This window comes from Blastomyces gilchristii, assembly GCF_000003855.2.
Source record: "Blastomyces gilchristii SLH14081 genomic scaffold supercont1.36, whole genome shotgun sequence".
Classification (NCBI taxonomy): Eukaryota; Fungi; Ascomycota; class Eurotiomycetes; order Onygenales; family Ajellomycetaceae; genus Blastomyces; species Blastomyces gilchristii.
In genome coordinates this window covers 223,519-240,863 of record NW_003101647.1, presented here as the reverse complement: position 1 = coordinate 240,863, position 17,345 = coordinate 223,519, and the positions used below count along the sequence as shown (strand labels likewise).

Below are 17,345 nucleotides of genomic sequence, written 5' to 3'. Positions count from 1 at the left end.
CTGATATCCTGCGTATATCAGCACAAAAGAAAACTATAGAGAAGAAGAAGGAGGAGGAGGAGGAGGAGGAGTCCAGTTTTCTTAATAATGTTGTGGACAGAGTAGATATTATAAGACAGGAGGAGCTAATAATAAGTTAAATAACCAGCAAATAAATATACTGCCGGCTGCTGGCTCTCTCCGCCTTCGCCAACCACCAACCAACGACCAACCAACCACGTTTGGCCCTGTATGGGTTTCCTGCGCCCCAGCCGACCTAGGTATCCTCTATATCTATCATGCTCGCTGCCAGATCCCACGCCCTTACCATCACTTAACGGAACAGCCTGCTCGCCCGTGCTATCTCCCCTGCTATCTCCCGTGCTATTCGCTGCCTGGCCTCCCATCTAGGCCGTCCTTGAGAGACACCTGCAGGCACCTGCTTTGTTGCTTGCCAAAGACTTCGCTCCCTTCCAACCCTAAGTTACTCGCTGCCGCCGCCTCCCTGTTCCTGGAGCTAGTAGCCAAAAGGCAGGTTTCAAAGTTATCCACAGGTGCTTAGAGGATTTGGTTCCTCTCCAGCCATCCTCGAACGCTTCTACCGACGGCGACCTGTTTTGATTCTACTCTGCGGATTATCTCCATAACATTCCTTCCCCCGCCTGCCTTCCCTCACTAACACTCACTAACGATGGCTGGCACACGAAATTACGATTTTTTGGTAACTTTTGCCTTGCGAATTTTCCGCAAAAGCCCCTCTGGAATGCATATATATGTATATATTCTTTCATCTGCTGACGTTTTGTTTCGGAACCGAATTAGATCAAACTCCTTCTCATCGGCGATTCGGGCGTAGGCAAGTCATGTTGCTTGTTGCGGTTTAGCGAGGATTCATTTACCCCATCTTTCATTACGACGATCGGAATCGACTTCAAAATCAGGACGATAGAACTAGACGGGAAGCGTGTAAAGCTACAGATATGGGATACGGCCGGCCAGGAAAGATTCAGGACCATTACCACCGCATACTACCGAGGTGCCATGGGAATACTTCTTGTTTACGATGTGACCGATGAGCGGTCTTTCAACAGTGAGTTTCTCCGATCTTTGTGCGTTGCGGTTGCGGCCATAGAGAAATGAAATAGCAAAAGAGGCTGTCACGCTAACCTTCTCATTTTCTTTTACCTTGAAAAAAGACATCCGGACGTGGTTTTCGAATGTCGAACAACATGCAAGCGAAGGAGTACATAAGATGCTTATCGGCAATAAATGCGACTGGGAAGAGAAGAGAGCCGTATCAACAGAGCAGGGCCAGCAACTAGCCAACGAACTGGGAATCCCCTTCCTTGAAGTCTCAGCGAAGAATAACATCAACGTTGAAAAGGCATTCTACACCCTAGCTTCTGACATAAAGAAGGTTATGGACACAACCAAATCCGAACAAGCCGGCTCCCAGGGCGTTACAATAGACCATCAAGGAGCCGGGCAAGGCAACCTTGGAGGTAAATGTTGTTAGGATTGCTTTCTTTTTTCTTTTTCTTCTCCCCCTTTTCTTCACGTTTTCTTTTTATTTCCTTTGTTCATGCGAACAGGCGGCATTCCTTGTACTATCTAGATGGAGATGGACTTTTTACCCCAAAGATCTCCTACTTTTAGTTACCAACCCTGTTAATGTGGCGTCCCCAGATCCCTTCATCTTAGTATGTATCCCCAGTCGACCCAATCTCTTTTGTTCCTATATTTTATTTCTTGCCTTATTGATTTTTCGTCCACTTGATAATGATTCCATTCCCGCTTCCACCTGTTCGTCCTTGTTTGCTTGCCTATGCTTTGTTTCCTAGAAGGCGTCATTTCATTTTGCATTCGTTTATTTCGCACAAATATATCTTTCCATCCAGAATAACCAAGTGAGCTGTATTGAATCACGATAACTTGTGCAATCCATATTGAAACCGTATCGCTGTTTTGATGAAACTGCCCAGGCCTGGCGATTTCAGGCGGCTTTATCCCCATAGGTGATATCGCATGTGTAGTATTTGGCTTAATAAACAAACATGTTTTAAGGCACTGATAGCTTCACTGGATATGTAGACTAGACCACTCGAGCAGTTGTTTCGACTGGTTTTACGTAGATACCCGGCTCAACCTCAACAGATTTCGCTTTCAAAGAGACACTCGGCCTTTATTAAAGGCGGAGGATCGGGGTAGAACGGCAACCCGTCCAGTTTAGGGAACACGCTCCTATGCCACGCTCTGACAAATCGCCGTGCCTCCGCGGCAGTCTGAAACGCAACGCGCCAGCAATCTCCTTCAGTCAACTCCTCCTCGCCGGAGGATAACATTTCGTTGGAAAGCGGTTCCGTCAGCGGCGTTATAGGGTCCTCTTCGACTATTTGCCAAGGTGACCACCTGTTCTGCCCATCCCACAACAGGAGTCGACGGAGGTCTTCCTGTTTAAGAGTGAAGTGGCTCTGATTGTCGATCCATATTCGAACGGGGAATCCCTGCTTTCCATGTCGGGATACTAGGCTATTGTGCAAGTCAATTGCGCCTTGGATCTTCTGATCAAAAGGTGCCAGATATGCGGCGAGAGAAAGTTTCAGCCACGGCGATGTGAGGGTGTAATCGCTCAGTCTATAATCGCCCGCAATGTCGGCGGTGTAGTTTGGTGGTGGCGTAATGCTGGACATGGTGGAGGTTGGGAGATTGTCCCGGGCAAATTCAAAGAGGCGATACACTTTGTCCTGGAATTCTTTCGCTGCTGCAGGGCTATAGAATATCAGGATCCACGTATTAGATCGTCGTAGGGTATCAGGGAAGCGGAGGGGAATTACTACCAGCCCGGAGGCGTTGATGTTAGTAAAAAAGAGCTCCGTTTGGATAGCTTAACTTCAATCTAGCAAAAATGCACAAGCCTCACTTCTCTCAAGGCCTCTTGTATTTCTCCATTGGTTGAGAAATTTCCCCTGGCCTAATACTGACATGAAGTCTCGCTCGTCAAGACAGGCCGGGGCGCGATAGAGCACGAGGGCCGTAGTATGTTTTTGCTGACTTGCTTCTTTAGAGGTAATCGTTATTCGCCCTAGCTTGTCGATGATAGCGCCAGTGTTATTCGATTCGGGAACTTCCGCCAGCCCAAAGATTTTGAGTAAATCGGCGTGCTCCAGGGATATTCTTTCGGGGTCAAATCGCAGCCGGCTGCTTTTGTCGGTCGTGTTTGTGGCCTTTGCGCTTGCTCCGTCCCCTTTTTCTCTGTTTTTAGTCGGTGGCATTTCAAGTCTGCCTCCGTTCCTCTGAGATGGAGTAGATGTGAATAGCCGCAGCCATCGCAATGACTTGACGGGACATGTCTGTACGAAGGCTGGAAATCGCGACGGAGAGAACATGCTGGTTATGATGGGGAGGGCCGCAAGCGAATTATGTCTGTCTGTATAATTGGAGATCGTGTGGAATTCGTCTCATCAACGGTTTTGTTGCTCGTTACCAATGCGCTTTCAAAAGCTCATGAAGAAGCCTCAATATTTTGGATATAAATTGGTGTCAATTCCGCGTGCCGAATAGTTAACAGAAACTGGCTGATGAAGAAATGGTGCTGAGTTTCTTTCCCACGTCGTCGTCGCGGTCTTATGTATGTACAGTGTCTGCTAAAAAGTTTGAGACCCTCCCCTTCTTACGCTATACTCCGTAAGTTAGTTAAGGATTCTTATCTTATCTGATCAAACCGCGGCTTGGCTTTTTTAAGCCTCAAGACACTCCGAGAAAATGAACATTTACCCATCCCCGCCCTGAAATTACAAACTGGTCTAGCTGCTGGCTGGTGTGTGCTATACCCCTGAGCAGAATATTACCAGGTAACATATTTCTGGCTTTATGCTGCTTTTGACAAAATACTGTGAGCTAATATGCTCACTGTCTGATCTAGAATGGACAGTGTACCAGCCGAAAATTTTCCTAGCACGCCTCATATATCTGATTTGTCCCGCCCCATTTTGCGGAGCCCTGTTTCAATAACGATTGATATCCCGAGACGCTGGGGTTCACGATGGCGGCGGACGCACCCAAGTTCACGGTTCGGCCACTGTCGAAACAACCCAGAAACGACCAGAAAGACTCCTTTCGTGTCTTTCTCTCTCCGTCGTCTCTGCTGCTCATAAAAGCTCGGCCTGGCGATCTGTGTCAACTGGAATCACCAGGTGGTTCCCCCAGAACAGCCATCGCGTGGACCGCAGCTGAGAAAATTCCGGATACAATTGTTCAGACCTCTAAGGCTGTTCAGGATCTATACGGGCTTAAGCTTGGAGAGAAGATATCAGTTTCTAGAGAGTATGAACCCTTGGACGAAATATCTGCTATCCGCCTTGAAGAGTGCACCGACGCAGGCAAACTTTCCGCTATTGGGCTGCTTCTGGAAACAGATAGACCTCATTGGGAATGGGGTCTGGAATACCCCTTGTCTAAATGCGAGATCATTGCGGAGGGGATGGTGTTTGACCTAGACCTTAGAGGGAGCCGTAGAACCTTTAGAGTGGCGGAAATCGAGCCTCTCACTCCAAGTCGAAGTAATACCATCTTTCAATTTACTGCAAGTTCTAAGGTATTCATCGGACAGGCCTTGCAACGTCAAACTCTACCTTCCTCCCTTTCTGTGTCATCCGCGGGATTGGGTGGCCTCGGCCAGCAATTAATGCAGATTAATGAAAGACTCCGTGACTTTACGTTCCAGGAGCATAACGTGACTATGCCTTCGTTTTATCGGAGTAGTGGCGGGATTTTAATCTACGGCCCGAAAGGGACGGGGAAAAGCACGCTACTATCTAAACTTGGCGCTGCAGGGTGGAAGAAAGTACTCACCGTCAATAGCTCCGTGCTGAACAGAAACCGCGGCGACGGAGAGGTTTTATTGCGCAAGATCTTCACAGAAGCTCTTCAGTCACAACCAAGTCTAATTGCCATAGACCAATTGGATTTCCTTGCTCCCAAGAATCGGCCTAATGACTCATCTGTATGTTCAGCGCTATGCGAAGCCTTGGATAGTTTACAAGATGCGAAAGTTCTAGTGGCCGCATGCACGAGACATCCGAACGATGTTGACGACACCCTAAGAACCCCCCATCGGTTTGGCGTCGAGATCGAATTACCAGTTCCAACTGCTAAGGGGCGAGAAGAGATTCTATTATCCATTCGGGGAACTTCCACTGTGCCCGATGACAGCCAAATAGCAAAATTGGCGGAACGGACTCATGGATATGTCGGCGCCGACCTCTTTTCATTGTTACAGCTTTCGTGTAGAAAAGCACAGACCAGACAAATGATGGAATTGGAGCAGGCAAAACCGTGTTCCAGTGAACAATGTGCTTCGGAACAGGCCTTACCTTTCGAGGCTGCAGCTCCAGATGAGAATTTCCTTCAAATCGATGATAACGATATATCGCTTGCTCTTCAAGAAACCCGCCCGACGGCAATGAGAGAAGTTTTCCTGGAAACGCCTAAAGTAAGGTGGAGCGATATTGGTGGACTACATGATATCAAGGAGCGTCTTCGGAAAGCAGTAGAGAGACCAATCAAGGTAAAGCCCGCAACTCAGCCTTCTTCTGCTAAGGAAGCCACAATATGACTAACGTGTCCTGATTAGTTTCCTGATCGAATGAGACGACTGAATATAAGCGGCAAGAAGGGGATTTTACTATACGGCCCTCCTGGTTGTTCGAAGACACTAATGGTTAAAGCACTGGCGACTGAAGCTGGGTTGAATTTTCTGGCAGTTAAAGGGGCTGAGATCTTGAGCATGTATGTTGGGGAGTCAGAACGGGCACTTCGTGAAATATTTCGAAAAGCACGATCGGCCAGCCCAAGCATTATATTTTTTGACGAAATCGATTCGATTGCTTCGCGACGAGGTAGTGGCCCATCTGGGGGCGGTGGCGGTATAAACGTACTCACGACTTTGCTCAATGAGATGGACGGAATCGAAGAGCTGAAAAACGTGCTCGTTGTGGCGGCAACGAACAAACCCGAGGTTCTCGACCCTGCGCTTATGCGGCCCGGGAGACTGGATAATATTCTGTATATTGGGCCCCCAGACTTGCAGGCCCGGAAAGAGATTTTAAACATCTGGGTTAGTAAATCGGAAGTCGACGATGATGTTGATATTGACATGTTAGCCGAGGTGACTGAAGGGTATTCTGGCGCGGAGATGGTTAATATCTGTGAAACTGCAGCTGACGGCGCCCTGGACGAGGAGGAAGAGACTGGCCAGCAACAAAAAATTGGATGGAGGCATTTTGAAAGTGCTTTGGAACAGGTACCCAAGCAGATATCAGCAGCTGTGATCGAGGCTTATGAGAGATGGAGGGATGATATGATATGAGTACATGACCCAAATAGACATAAAACCTTTTCTCAAATGATATGTATATCCATATATGCATGTATGCGTATGTTAGATATTTTTGGATATTGCTTTATACATCTTGTTTGTTTTCACTAGTTAGAATGTTAAGAGCTGTGCAAGTCACGTGCACCAGACCATCGCAGATATCCAACTCCAACTCCATTCAACCAACGGCCAACTATCTAATTGGCAAACAGCTTCAGCACATTAGTTAATGCTTCACAGGAATCAAATCAGCTTTCACTTGACCACTATTCAGCAAATTCGTCCACACAATTAGTTATTATTGTTCTCTCTTTCTGGTTTGGGTGAAGGTTTTCGGTTTATCCAACTGGCCGAAAGCCGCAACGATGCGTTCTCGATCCCCTTCACGATCTCGGTCTCCCTCTGTGCACTCTCGGGGTCGCCGTAGGTCGCATTCGCCTATTCCCGCACCTTCACACCGAAGATCGCATTCGCCCCGATCCCACCATTCAGATGTCTCGCGCTCGCGATCCCGCTCCCGCTCCCGCTCTCGCTCGAGACATCTAAGGCCCAACATGTCACCAAGGCGCAATGGACATCGGGATGACAGCAGATCTCCTTCACGGAGCAGAAGTCGCAGTAGAAGCTGGAGCAGAGGTCGCAGCGATCATCGATATCGAGATAGAAGCTACACGCGAAGCCCAAGCCGCTCTCCTCCCCGAACGAGTTCGAAGGTAGCGTCCTTCCTTGTCTCTCCGTTCCACCATGATTTAGAGATGAAGTCATGTCCCACCCGTCCTAGTTTGATATGATCTAGTTCTGCAGCTTATTTTCGCGTTATTGTTTTGATGCTAATCGGATCCATTTAGATTGTCGTGGAGAAATTAACCAAGAATGTGAATGAAAATCATCTGCGCGAAATTTTTGGGGTCTACGGAGAGATCCAGAGCTTGGAATTGCCGATGAATCCACATTGTATGTGATGTGGATATTTTATTAGTATTATGATTTTATCGTATTATATTTTTTCATCTTCTAACAAGAGTTACGCGCGCAGTTATGACCAACCGCGGTACCGCGTATATTTTATACCACGAAGTAGCAGATGCAGAGGCAGCTATATCACATATGCACGAAGCACAACTTGACGGTGCTGTCCTCAATGTCTCTATTGTCCTACCACGCCGCACGTTTTCGCGCTCTCCTCCACCGGCTCGAAACAGGGGTGATTTTGGGCGATTCGACCGCCCTGCATACGGAAGAGGTTATGGTCGAGGCGGCTTAGACTCTGGAAGACCGCCACCGCCAGGAGGTCGATATCGCTCTCCGCCGCCCCGTCGTGGTTCCCCACGACGCTTTCCTGGCCCTCGCGGCATGGAAAGACACGATTTATATCGTCCTCGGTCACTTTCGAGATCTCGCTCCCCACGCGGCCGCTCGCCTTCCTATTCCCCGCGATCTCGTTCCAGAACGCCACCACCCCGCAGAAGGCCTCATAGGGATAGCCCTCGTCGTCGTAGGAGACGGGACTCTAGTTACAGCAGCTACAGCGACCGTGGTCGGAGCCGGAGTCGAAGCTTGAGCCGAAGCAGAAGTCCTAGTCGAAGTCGCAGCCGTCATGGTGGTGGAAGGTGGTAGCAATTCCCTACACTAGGGCTACTAATTTGTTTGTTTCCCAAAACTATTTTTGTAACTTTATGTAAAACTTTGGGCGACAAAGAAAAGGAGGGCTACATGTCCTGCTGGGCTTTCATAGCCATGGCGTTTCAATAATACATTCGGTCTCAGATCAGCAGTATGATTTAAATAGTGAATACAAAAATACCCATGTGTACGCAGCAGTCATTAAACCCGTGTAAATTCATCACGACATTAGACTGGATACGTCCCGGCGAGTACCATTCAAAGAACGAACTCAGAAGAAAGCGCACCAGCCTATATACATAGCGGCCAGATTTTTTATACTTGTGGCTTGAATGATCAGTTCGTCCACATGGCCTCCCACAGATAGCGGAACAGATTCGCCAGGCAGCAAACCTCGTAGTTTGCTTCGTACAGACTCGAGGACACCTTCGGGCGTATCTGGAACTTTCGGGTTTGTTCGTTTCTAGCTCACCGGTTAGTTCTTTAACAACTTCTGGAATAGGAGGGAGATTTGATGGCGATGTGCCGTGTGATGGAAGAACCAACCTTTCTGCCAATAAAGTCTGTTGTGGGATCGTGCAGGAAAGTCTCCAGAATTGTCATGAGCGAATCTTCGTTTTGTCGTAACAAGCCAAGTGTGATCTCGCAGGTCTTTCGGAATGGTCCTGGATACTACTAGTTTAGGATTTCTGTGAACCCGAGAACGAAGGGTTGGAAATACTAACCATTATATCCATATGCTCCAAATGCGTTTATCATATTTTGTGTCAGTCGGAATGGAACTAATTCTGGTTTATCGAATGTCAAGCCCTGGAGTAGTTGTTAACATTACCTAGTCTCACTTTGTTCTAGACATAGGGACCTTGGAGTGCCTACCTTGTCAAAAAGACAGTTAAAATCAACATGGAGGACACCGCCGCTACCCTCCTCAAAAAGTATATTTTCGCCATGTCTGTCTCCGAGCCTATTTTATCAAACAGCTTTTAGTATACAGGGGACGATTTATGTAATTGTCTAAGCGTTCATTCTTACCCCAAGCAATAGCCAACCATGGACATAACAGCACTGCTCCTTGTATACTTTAAGCGTGCAGCAAACCATGCGCCTGGTTCAGGGAACATTTCAACAAACCATTCATGTAGAACGGGAGGATAACTACACGATGTTAGATCGTGATTTCTATTTGTATGGACGGGAAGTTTAGGACTTACGTCGCAAGGATTTTGTTGGTAAAAAGCGGTAGCTTCGACGAATCGGCACACGCTTCGTTCAAATAGTGCCTAATTTCATTGTACTACAAAGTATTAGTTTAACCCGTACAATCTCGAAGGGGGTTCTCAGAAGCTTACGTTCGGAATGATTCCCCTTTCCTTGAGAAGCCTGATCACGAGCTCTCTCAAAGTCCTTAAGTTGTCAACCCATTCAATAAGCCCACATTCCTCGTTTAACGGAGTCACAGCGTAAGTTTTGATATCTAGCACGTAGTTAGAAAAACACCCCGTCGCAATTTTGTTCTATTTTCAAAAGGGGCTCACATAGTCGTCGCTTGCTTGATTCAACATCGCGTTTCAAAAACCTGTTGATCATGCTATTGAACTCCATCAACCTTTGGTCCTTACGGAGATCATCCTTCGGTTTACAAAGGAGGCTGTAAATCTTCCCGTCTGAGCCGCGGATATTGATTTTCCGGGGTTTTTGCAACGAGTTGAGAACGAGGGCATCGTCAAGGACGGCTAGCAATATCAAGTTAGACTGACATATAGTATCTCGTTGAATAGGGAGGATTGCCTACTTTCAATGGTAATAGGGTCGTGGGGAAACGCTCGGAATGATTTCAGAAAGCCTAGTTCATGATTCGCCGGTAGGATTGGAGTCAAAGTCGATTCTAATGGTATAACAAGTCTGCATGGCGCTGTCCTGTGATTGAACCCAAGGTTTCTCGCCAGGCTAACTTTTGTCTTCTTATCTTCAATGCGCGTATTACACATCTTCAACAATTCCTCCGAAATTCGTTGTCCTTGATTAATAATAGTCCGAAGATCCGAAGCCGACGTTTCAGTTTTCATTTTTTTAGTTGCCTCCTGTTATCATTAGCAACGTCGCATTGAGTAAACGAGAACCATGAACGTACGGTTATCTTCTGAAGACATGACATGCCTCGAGAGGCCCTATCTTTGGAAGAAGACTTCAACACGGCGAGAATCGTCCACAGGGCTTGCTGCGGGAATGAATTTCCGGTTTTCACCACAATATGTGTGAGGATACTATACACCGTAGAGTTGCTATGGCAAATTCGAGCTACTACTTGGGGTAGAATCGTGAAGAGCTGAGAATATCAGCAGGATATCTTGATGAGTAGGGTCAACGGTAATACACACCAAGGCAGCAGGTATCCGGTTAAAGTATTTGCGCAACTGCGTATGCATGTCATCAAGGCATTTTTTCTTCTGAGCCATACTGTATCTTTGAAACTCCCTAGAGAAAAGTCAGCAGGAAAAGCCTTGATGGGCATATTAACGGTTCTCACTCATTGTCACCCCTCTTAGGATCGAAGGGTTGGTCGACAGTTGAAGCGTGCTCCAACCATAAGGTCAGGACTTTGGGTAAGGTCTGGAAAACGTATTTGTTTCCGTGGGCAAGTGAGCGAAGAAAATTGTCAATGACAAGCTTAGACGCCTCACCGCTCAAACTATTCGGTTTACCCGTGTTAGCCATGTACGCCAGCGTCCTGGATATTGTACATACTATATTTGCGCCTCTTTACCCAAAGGCTTTGACTTTTCCGAGTCCAGGATTTTTGTATAATGCCTCCCTAGATAATAATGTGCTTTCTCCCACCTAAAGAAAGTGAGTTAGGTCGCGCATACACAACGGAAGTTGCTGCAAGCAAGATAAAGGACTTGGCCGTTATAAGTTCACTTACCGACTGTGGAATTTAATAGCCTGCCTGTACCTTTGAACGATAACTTCTGACTGTGTTTGGCCAGCGCTGTCCATCCATTTTGCAAGCAGTAGGTGTGCCTGTCTCCAAGTTAGCAAAATGCAAAGGCAAACGAATTATTGAAAGGAAGCAATATATGTATCCTACCCTTGCTGTAACCATATTTTGCTTTTGCTGTCGATCAGGGGCAACCGTTACAAATGTGTCTTCTGACGGAGCATAATCATGTGCAGTAAAGGCATTCGCTGCGATTGCGCCTTCGAGAGTCTGTATCGCTTTTCTATGGTGGCCTTCTTTCCACAGAAGCCTGGCGTGTTCAATGGTAGCTGACGTATCATCAAGCTCATGAGCATGAAGAACTGCATTGAATGCCTGTTCGGTGCAGTTTGCTTTACGTGCAAGACGAGCAACACGCAACCAAATCGAGGCAATGTCGGACGAATCAAACGAACCACTGGTATTTTCCTGGTCAGTGCTGTTCTTAACTAGGAAAGGAGCCCCATATGTGCTGGGGACTTACGTCAATTCCATTGTTGCTCGCCTCAACCCAAGGAGGTATTGTTTATCAGCAATACAACCACCAAGAATGTCCAATCGGCGGTCCAATGTCTCGAAAAGCGCCATTCGATCCTCTCGGGTCTTGGGTGCTGGAGATGTGAGAAGCTCAATTTCGGTGAGAGCGTGGAGTTTAAGGACGCTATCATGACTTGCATGGAACGACGCCACCGAATTTGACGTGAGTCCTTTCGCGACGTTAAGGCGCAACTTCGTGATTGTATCTTTGAACTTCCCTAGCTTGCCATGCCGTAGCATACTAAGAGCTGAGCCAATTGCAACATTAAAGTCTCCGACAGCTTGATCAGAGGCCATTCCCGCGTAACTATCCAACTTGTTCCATCTACCAGTCAACCATGAAGCTTCCATAGTGATGGGGAGCATCTTTGGCAGTGTAGATTTCGCCAACTCGAGGCTATCAAATTGATTGAGAAGAACAACTAGTTGGGTGTCAGGGTGATATTCAGTTTCACCAGTGAAAGGGGGATTATCATACCATGTTGACCTGATTCCTTCAGGCATGTCAACAAATTCTCCTGGGCGTAACCATTTGTCGGGTCTGATTTGAGCTGTAGCTCATACCAACTCTGGGCGGCCACCCAACGCCCAGCTTTGCGGTGTTCAAGTATCTGCTGGTCAATATTAAGGACATGAAGATGAGCGGAGATCCCCTCTATACCGTCTGGTTCGTCGATTTGAGTATATATTTCCTGCAGCCTTTGATAAAGGGGTTCAAGGGAGGCGGCCTTTTTGTCATCTTTGTGCTGCTGCTGCTGTTGCTGTATATACTGTTCCCAGTGGAAAAGTGCTCTCGAAAAGGATTTGCACTCGACAGCCCGTTTTGAAATGATCTCCGCGGGTACAGAGGAGAGAAGCTCCTCAACGAGCTTTATTTGCGACTCCCATGAACTAAGAACCGGATCTCGGCTTATGCGATGATTATGGGCATTTGGCACAGCGAGGCTAGTATACTCCTTTTTCTTCCCCTGGAGCCATCTAGATAGATAATCGAGGACGGAAAAAACACTCTTTCATTTCTTCACGTCAGTATACTTCACGTTGTCCAAAATGGCGAGAGATAACGTACCTCGCTACATAAAATTATGTTCTCCCTGATTTGATGGTTATCTTCGGGAAGGGGGTACTGGAGGACGTTCAGCAACTCCTTCTTCAAATCGTCCCTTTGATCCTGATCACCACTAAGCGCCAGATTCAAGGCCGCAAAAGGGAGGAGAAATGCGGCGATGGATATGTCTTGACTTCGGATGATTCTACTGCTGACACTAAAAATTATAACCACGTTTTCGCCTTTCCCCTTCTGTAGCATGTCAAGTGTAAAAGCTCGGAGCCACTCAGGATGGCTAAGTTTCGACGAAAACAGAGGATAGTCACAGTTTGTACTAATGGCACCAATAGTAACTGTATACTTGGAGTTAAGAAATGGGGTCAACGTGTTTCTCACATACTCCGGCAAGGAGAGCCATCGTCGATAATACTCATTTGCTTGACTGTCTTGAGAGCGGGGTATCATGACCAAATCCAAATTGCAAAGCTTTAGCAAAGCCTGCATAGCGTACGCAAGGAAGCCCTGAGCTCTGGTATTGGAGGCTGACAGGAAAGCTTCGACCAGAATATGCTGAAGGAAAAATAAGATGAAATCTAAGGTTTCTTCCGCACTATCGAAATTGGACAAAACAAGGATATCCTTCTTTTCTTTAACCGATTCTATTCGATTCGGGTCCAAGCATCCAATGTGGCCCAGACACCGCGCGGAAAGGGTCATTATTGTGGGAGAGGTGGGATTAAATTTGGAACAACAATCCAATAGTGAACGGGTCAACAGTGCCACAATACCGTCCGGTTGTTCATTGGTTATGGCCCGGTGAATGAATTCTTCGTTTTTTACCAGTTCCTGGTCAAGCTCCTTCAGCGCCTGTTCAACAACAACTTGGTTCTCATTTTGACATCGTCGGCAGAAAGCCTTAAATCGCGTTTGAACATCCATGCGTCCCTTCAAGCGCTGGATTTCTTGCTCGTAATCCGCCATAGAAGGGATAGCCGATAAAGAAGGCATGGTCTCAAACACATTTTCCACAACAGCTCTATGCTCAGTTAAAATGTGACCAACAAGTGTAAATGCTCGGTCCCGTCCGTCCGGCTGGAATGCGTCCCAATTTTTGATAATAATCGAGAATGTCTGGTCGATTAGAGGTTCGATCTCAACCTCGTCGAGCGAAGTCATGATGATACTCCACGATGAGAAAGCTTGGTCACAAAGCTCTGGTATGTCCAACGCCGATCGCAAGCAAGCACAAATCTGTGGCAGAGCGATGGTAATATTACCTTTCGCTATCTTTACCATCTCTCCAATGGCGATAATATTCCGCTTCTTTTCAACAATAGGTTGTCGAATTTGGAAATCGTTAACGACGTGGGCGAACTCGGTAATGATCCCTAGAACATGCTCTTCAATAAAATTGGCGACCAGCTCTTTCCCCCTCAAAGAATCACTTCCATGCTCTGGCTTTCGCGGTGTAAGAGATGCAAGAAGCTTGAGCGCTTTGTGATACTAAAATCGTAACGTGAGCGCTTGTGCAAGTTGAGAATCATTCAGCTTTCTCCCTTACCTTGGATCTTTCAGTTTTGGTTGAATCCCCCAATCCCTTGAGAAGTTCGCATGCAATAAGAATTGGCTCTGCTCGAACCCATCCTGCCAAATCGTGGACTTGGAACTCAGGCGACATTTCGTTGAATATTGATACAACCATCGCGTTATGATCGTTTGACGGTTGAGTCAACAACAGTGTAAGGATAGATGCTAAATTGTTCTTTCTTGTACAGAGCTGATAAGGGGATTGTTTCTCATCATAGTTGGCTCCAATACGTGCTATAATGTCATACTTCCTCATCAAGACAAGGTACGGCAGAACATGGACCTCAGTCAGCCTCAAAAAATTATCGACCTTCATGCCAAGCAAGTCACAGAGCTGATCAGCCATCTGTGGACGACCTTGGAGGTTCTTTACGATCACGACAGAGAGAGTCCTCCAGAATGGCCTACAAAGCGCACCTGGGCTTACTCCTAAACGCTGGGCAATCGTGGAGAGCTAATAACTGTCAGCATACAGCAATAAGGATCGGTAAAAGGAAGGGAAATACCCACTCCGGTATAGGCAATACCACTAATAAATGGATTCGGATGACCAAGATATTCGAAAAGGCGGAGAAGAATGATGTTCATTTCCTCGTCACCAGAGACTCTATTACCGCGTCAGCCATTGTTGAACCATGTTGAAGTCTGAGAACGCTTACTCTGCCACACGACCCAAAGCCATAATCGAGGTTTCCTGAATTGGCATGTCGACCTTTTCGAGAACATTTTGCAAATATTCTAGAGCCGTTACGAAATTGGCTCGACGAATATCCGAGTCCAGGTTTTCCCGTAGAAAGGCAGGTAATGTTTGTCTATCCCATCGAATATTAGTTTATATATCTCAACTCAGGACATAGTTGAAAATCCACTTACCCTGCAGCCATCCTCAACTCTCTAAGGGAGCTGCGCAAAGATTGAAGGCACCATTCGCCCAGAGGGGACGTAAGTATTCCAACGTTTTCACTTTTCGGATCATGCATTACGACATTCCTAATCGCAAACATGGCGGCTATTCGAGGTTTCCTAGATCCTTGAAGAATGGGTATAATTTCAATCATGGTTTTGCATACTTCTCCGAAATGTAAGCTCTTCCGAGGTTTATTGGTGGAAGGCTTTGGTGAAATGGTGTCACATATCAGACATCGGAATTGTGGCCCAGCAACATTGTTAGGATGTTCCATCACCAAAGTTCCCGCGCCAGCACAAGCAATCCGTCCAACCTTAGCCAAAACTTCACACTGGTCTTCCTCCGGCAGCTTGGGTAAAGTATCTCTGTAAAGAAAGTTAGTACTCCTAATCGGTTGACAAGTCAATTGATTTCAAACATACAAAACAATTTGGCTTAACCCGTCCGTACCCGTTGTTGGATGAGAAGCAAGCAGATGATATACAGTGGTTGTAACGGTGTGCACAAGGTCTGCAACGGGTATATCTTCCTCTATGTTAGAGAGCCGGGGTCTCTTCCGTGCTCGATCGCTGTCAAAAGGGTTAATATCCTCGAGAATGGGCCGGCTTGGAGATTTCCGGGCGGACGTCGTGATCGAATCACGGCTTTGATTCGGGAGAGCGAGTAGTTTTGCATCAATCACGTCTTTTGGGACGCCATATTCCCGATTTAGGATCCTGATAATCACCATCTGCAATTTCCCTTAGCCACTATAGAAAATGTAAGTATGTGGATATAAAATAGCTCTCACCTGAAATGACTGGTGCAAATTTCGAAATCCTGTCTCATCCTTCCTTCGATCAAATAGGGGTTCAAAGAAGTGATCCTCAATAAAACGGCCAATTTCAGGGGAAGTGAGCGAAAGTCGTATAGCATCGCTTAGTAGCTGGCTTAGTGCTTGTTGGACATCTGCGTTTTGCTCAAGTTTTGCTGAGTTCAGCAAATCGATTCCACACTGTAGCCATATATGTCTTGCTTGTTGGTCTAGCGACAACCCTTGCGATAATTTCAAGGCATGTGAGTATAACTTGCGCGAGAGCGTGATAAAATCAAGAAGGTTCATCAACTGCTCTTCTACCTGTGTGATCTTGGCCACCTCAAACCATTCGAGCATAACCGTCCATAGCTGTTGTTGACTGTTGAGTACCCAAGTAAGCACCCGGCGAAGATTGGCTGCTGCGGATGCTGGAAGGGAAGTGTGAAACGGATGGCAGGCTACCGCCTCGAAAAGTTGAAGGCAGAACTTAACAGCTTCTCTAGGGGTTCCTAGCTTGATCCTTTTGCAGAACATCGAACGCGGGAGAGACAGTTTGTCTAGGTAGTTCAATAAGATGCTCGAGGGTCCGGGGAAATACAACGCGACATTACGCCCGGATTCTGAAGTGCCAATGGCCTCCAGAGAATATAGTATATCTGCGATATTCATGTCAACGTCTGACTCTTGAAATTATAGATTTGTTGAAGCAACTAACCGCCAGTACAAGCTTGAATCAGTGTATGCACTGACCGGGACGAATGCCACAGTTGGGGCCCCCTGAATTGAGAGACATAGATGGTAGATAGGAGGCTGTAAATCTTGTCTTTGATAGAGCATTGACCCCATACGAAGAGGAGAGAGAAAAGCTCGTGAATAAGCCAGGCAAACAGGGGAGCATGAATATCGTTCTTCCCAAGGATCTCAGGGTCAGATATCTCGTGGAGGACTTGAGGTGATCTCTGCACTGCCAAACGTATAATGTCAAGGCAGTCTAGGATCTGTCCCTCCAATTCTTCCCCCAAAACTTGGGACTTGAAAGCCGGCTGTAGACCAGCTTTTATCACCACGCATATTAAGCTATGCACATCGGTGATGTTCTCTTCCAGATTAGATTGGCCCCCTTCATCTTGGCCCAAAATCTCTTGGCGTAGCTGGGAGAAAGTTTCCCGGCTGATTGCATGTCTCTGGTTTGTGCTAGGAGACAGATGAGGCGCAAGGTGGGCAGCCAAAATCGAAGAGGCTGCTGGCTCAGCGACTACAGGGCCTTGAAGCTTTCGTGCCTTTTCTGCCGCCATTTAAAATGCTTCGGTCCATCGGGACAAACAGGGTTGGGATAACTCGGAATACCCGCCGGGAGGGCTACAAGAACACATTCAAATATATATATGAAACGCGTGTTTATGATTATATCTGAACATTTGAATGGCAGAGCCTGATCCTGCTTCTGCATCAGTGAGGAGGTCGATGCTGATAGTGGTTATGTAATACCGTAGTTAAACTAAATAACTAGTTACC

The 17,345-nt window shown here is 46.8% G+C and overlaps 5 protein-coding genes across 5 annotated transcripts; 3 read left to right on the top strand and 2 right to left on the bottom strand.

Annotated features, from left to right (window-relative positions):
• Position 1: 1 nt before the first annotated feature.
• BDBG_09164 (GTP-binding protein ypt2) lies at positions 2-2,119 on the top strand. The gene is made up of 3 exons (XM_002620432.2): positions 2-700; positions 802-1,069; positions 1,176-2,119. The coding sequence occupies exons 1-3, from the start codon at positions 671-673 to the stop codon at positions 1,493-1,495; spliced, it is 618 nt and encodes a 205-aa protein (XP_002620478.1). The 5' UTR covers positions 2-670; the 3' UTR covers positions 1,496-2,119.
• On the bottom strand, positions 771-3,629 carry BDBG_09163 (uncharacterized protein). The gene is made up of 2 exons (XM_002620431.2): positions 2,900-3,629; positions 771-2,812 (listed from the first exon to the last, which is right to left on the bottom strand). Exons 1-2 carry the CDS (start codon positions 3,363-3,365, stop codon positions 2,127-2,129), a joined length of 1,152 nt encoding a protein of 383 aa, XP_002620477.1. The 5' UTR covers positions 3,366-3,629; the 3' UTR covers positions 771-2,126.
• Positions 3,630-4,021: 392 nt separating this feature from the next.
• On the top strand, positions 4,022-6,346 carry BDBG_09162 (AAA family ATPase; the record flags this gene model as incomplete). The annotated part of the gene is made up of 2 exons (XM_002620430.2): positions 4,022-5,545; positions 5,612-6,346. The coding sequence occupies 2 exons, from the start codon at positions 4,022-4,024 to the stop codon at positions 6,344-6,346; spliced, it is 2,259 nt and encodes a 752-aa protein (XP_002620476.1).
• Positions 6,347-6,925: 579 nt separating this feature from the next.
• On the top strand, positions 6,926-7,972 carry BDBG_09161 (uncharacterized protein; the record flags this gene model as incomplete). Its single annotated transcript, XM_002620429.1, has 3 exons — positions 6,926-7,060; positions 7,204-7,309; positions 7,392-7,972. The coding sequence occupies 3 exons, from the start codon at positions 6,926-6,928 to the stop codon at positions 7,970-7,972; spliced, it is 822 nt and encodes a 273-aa protein (XP_002620475.1).
• BDBG_09160 (serine/threonine-protein kinase ATR) lies at positions 7,110-17,343 on the bottom strand. The gene is made up of 25 exons (XM_002620428.2): positions 16,546-17,343; positions 15,825-16,486; positions 15,457-15,764; positions 15,001-15,399; positions 14,787-14,939; positions 14,638-14,734; positions 14,102-14,581; positions 12,562-14,043; positions 11,971-12,502; positions 11,440-11,914; positions 11,067-11,373; positions 10,902-10,999; positions 10,724-10,816; positions 10,506-10,667; positions 10,357-10,453; positions 10,110-10,304; positions 9,771-10,059; positions 9,514-9,711; positions 9,328-9,452; positions 9,190-9,272; positions 9,011-9,133; positions 8,855-8,942; positions 8,704-8,788; positions 8,525-8,643; positions 7,110-8,441 (listed from the first exon to the last, which is right to left on the bottom strand). The coding sequence occupies exons 1-25, from the start codon at positions 17,123-17,125 to the stop codon at positions 8,250-8,252; spliced, it is 7,422 nt and encodes a 2,473-aa protein (XP_002620474.1). The 5' UTR covers positions 17,126-17,343; the 3' UTR covers positions 7,110-8,249.
• Positions 17,344-17,345: the final 2 nt, after the last annotated feature.

Excerpts from the sequence above, each read along its gene's own strand:
- BDBG_09164 (XM_002620432.2), top strand. The coding sequence starts at position 671 with ATGGCTGGCACACGAAATTACGATTTTTTG. Across the intron at positions 701-801 it reads CACGAAATTACGATTTTTTG|ATCAAACTCCTTCTCATCGG; the intron begins GTAACTTTTGCC and ends GAACCGAATTAG. Across the intron at positions 1,070-1,175 it reads CGATGAGCGGTCTTTCAACA|ACATCCGGACGTGGTTTTCG; the intron begins GTGAGTTTCTCC and ends CCTTGAAAAAAG.
- BDBG_09163 (XM_002620431.2), bottom strand. The coding sequence starts at position 3,365 with ATGTTCTCTCCGTCGCGATTTCCAGCCTTCGTACAGACATGTCCCGTC. Across the intron at positions 2,813-2,899 it reads TACAAGAGGCCTTGAGAGAA|TAATTCCCCTCCGCTTCCCT; the intron begins GTGAGGCTTGTG and ends CCGGGCTGGTAG.
- BDBG_09160 (XM_002620428.2), bottom strand. The coding sequence starts at position 17,125 with ATGGCGGCAGAAAAGGCACGAAAGCTTCAAGGCCCTGTAGTCGCTGAG. Across the intron at positions 10,060-10,109 it reads CATGTCTTCAGAAGATAACC|GAGGCAACTAAAAAAATGAA; the intron begins GTACGTTCATGG and ends TAATGATAACAG. Across the intron at positions 8,789-8,854 it reads TTAACTGTCTTTTTGACAAG|GGCTTGACATTCGATAAACC; the intron begins GTAGGCACTCCA and ends CAACTACTCCAG.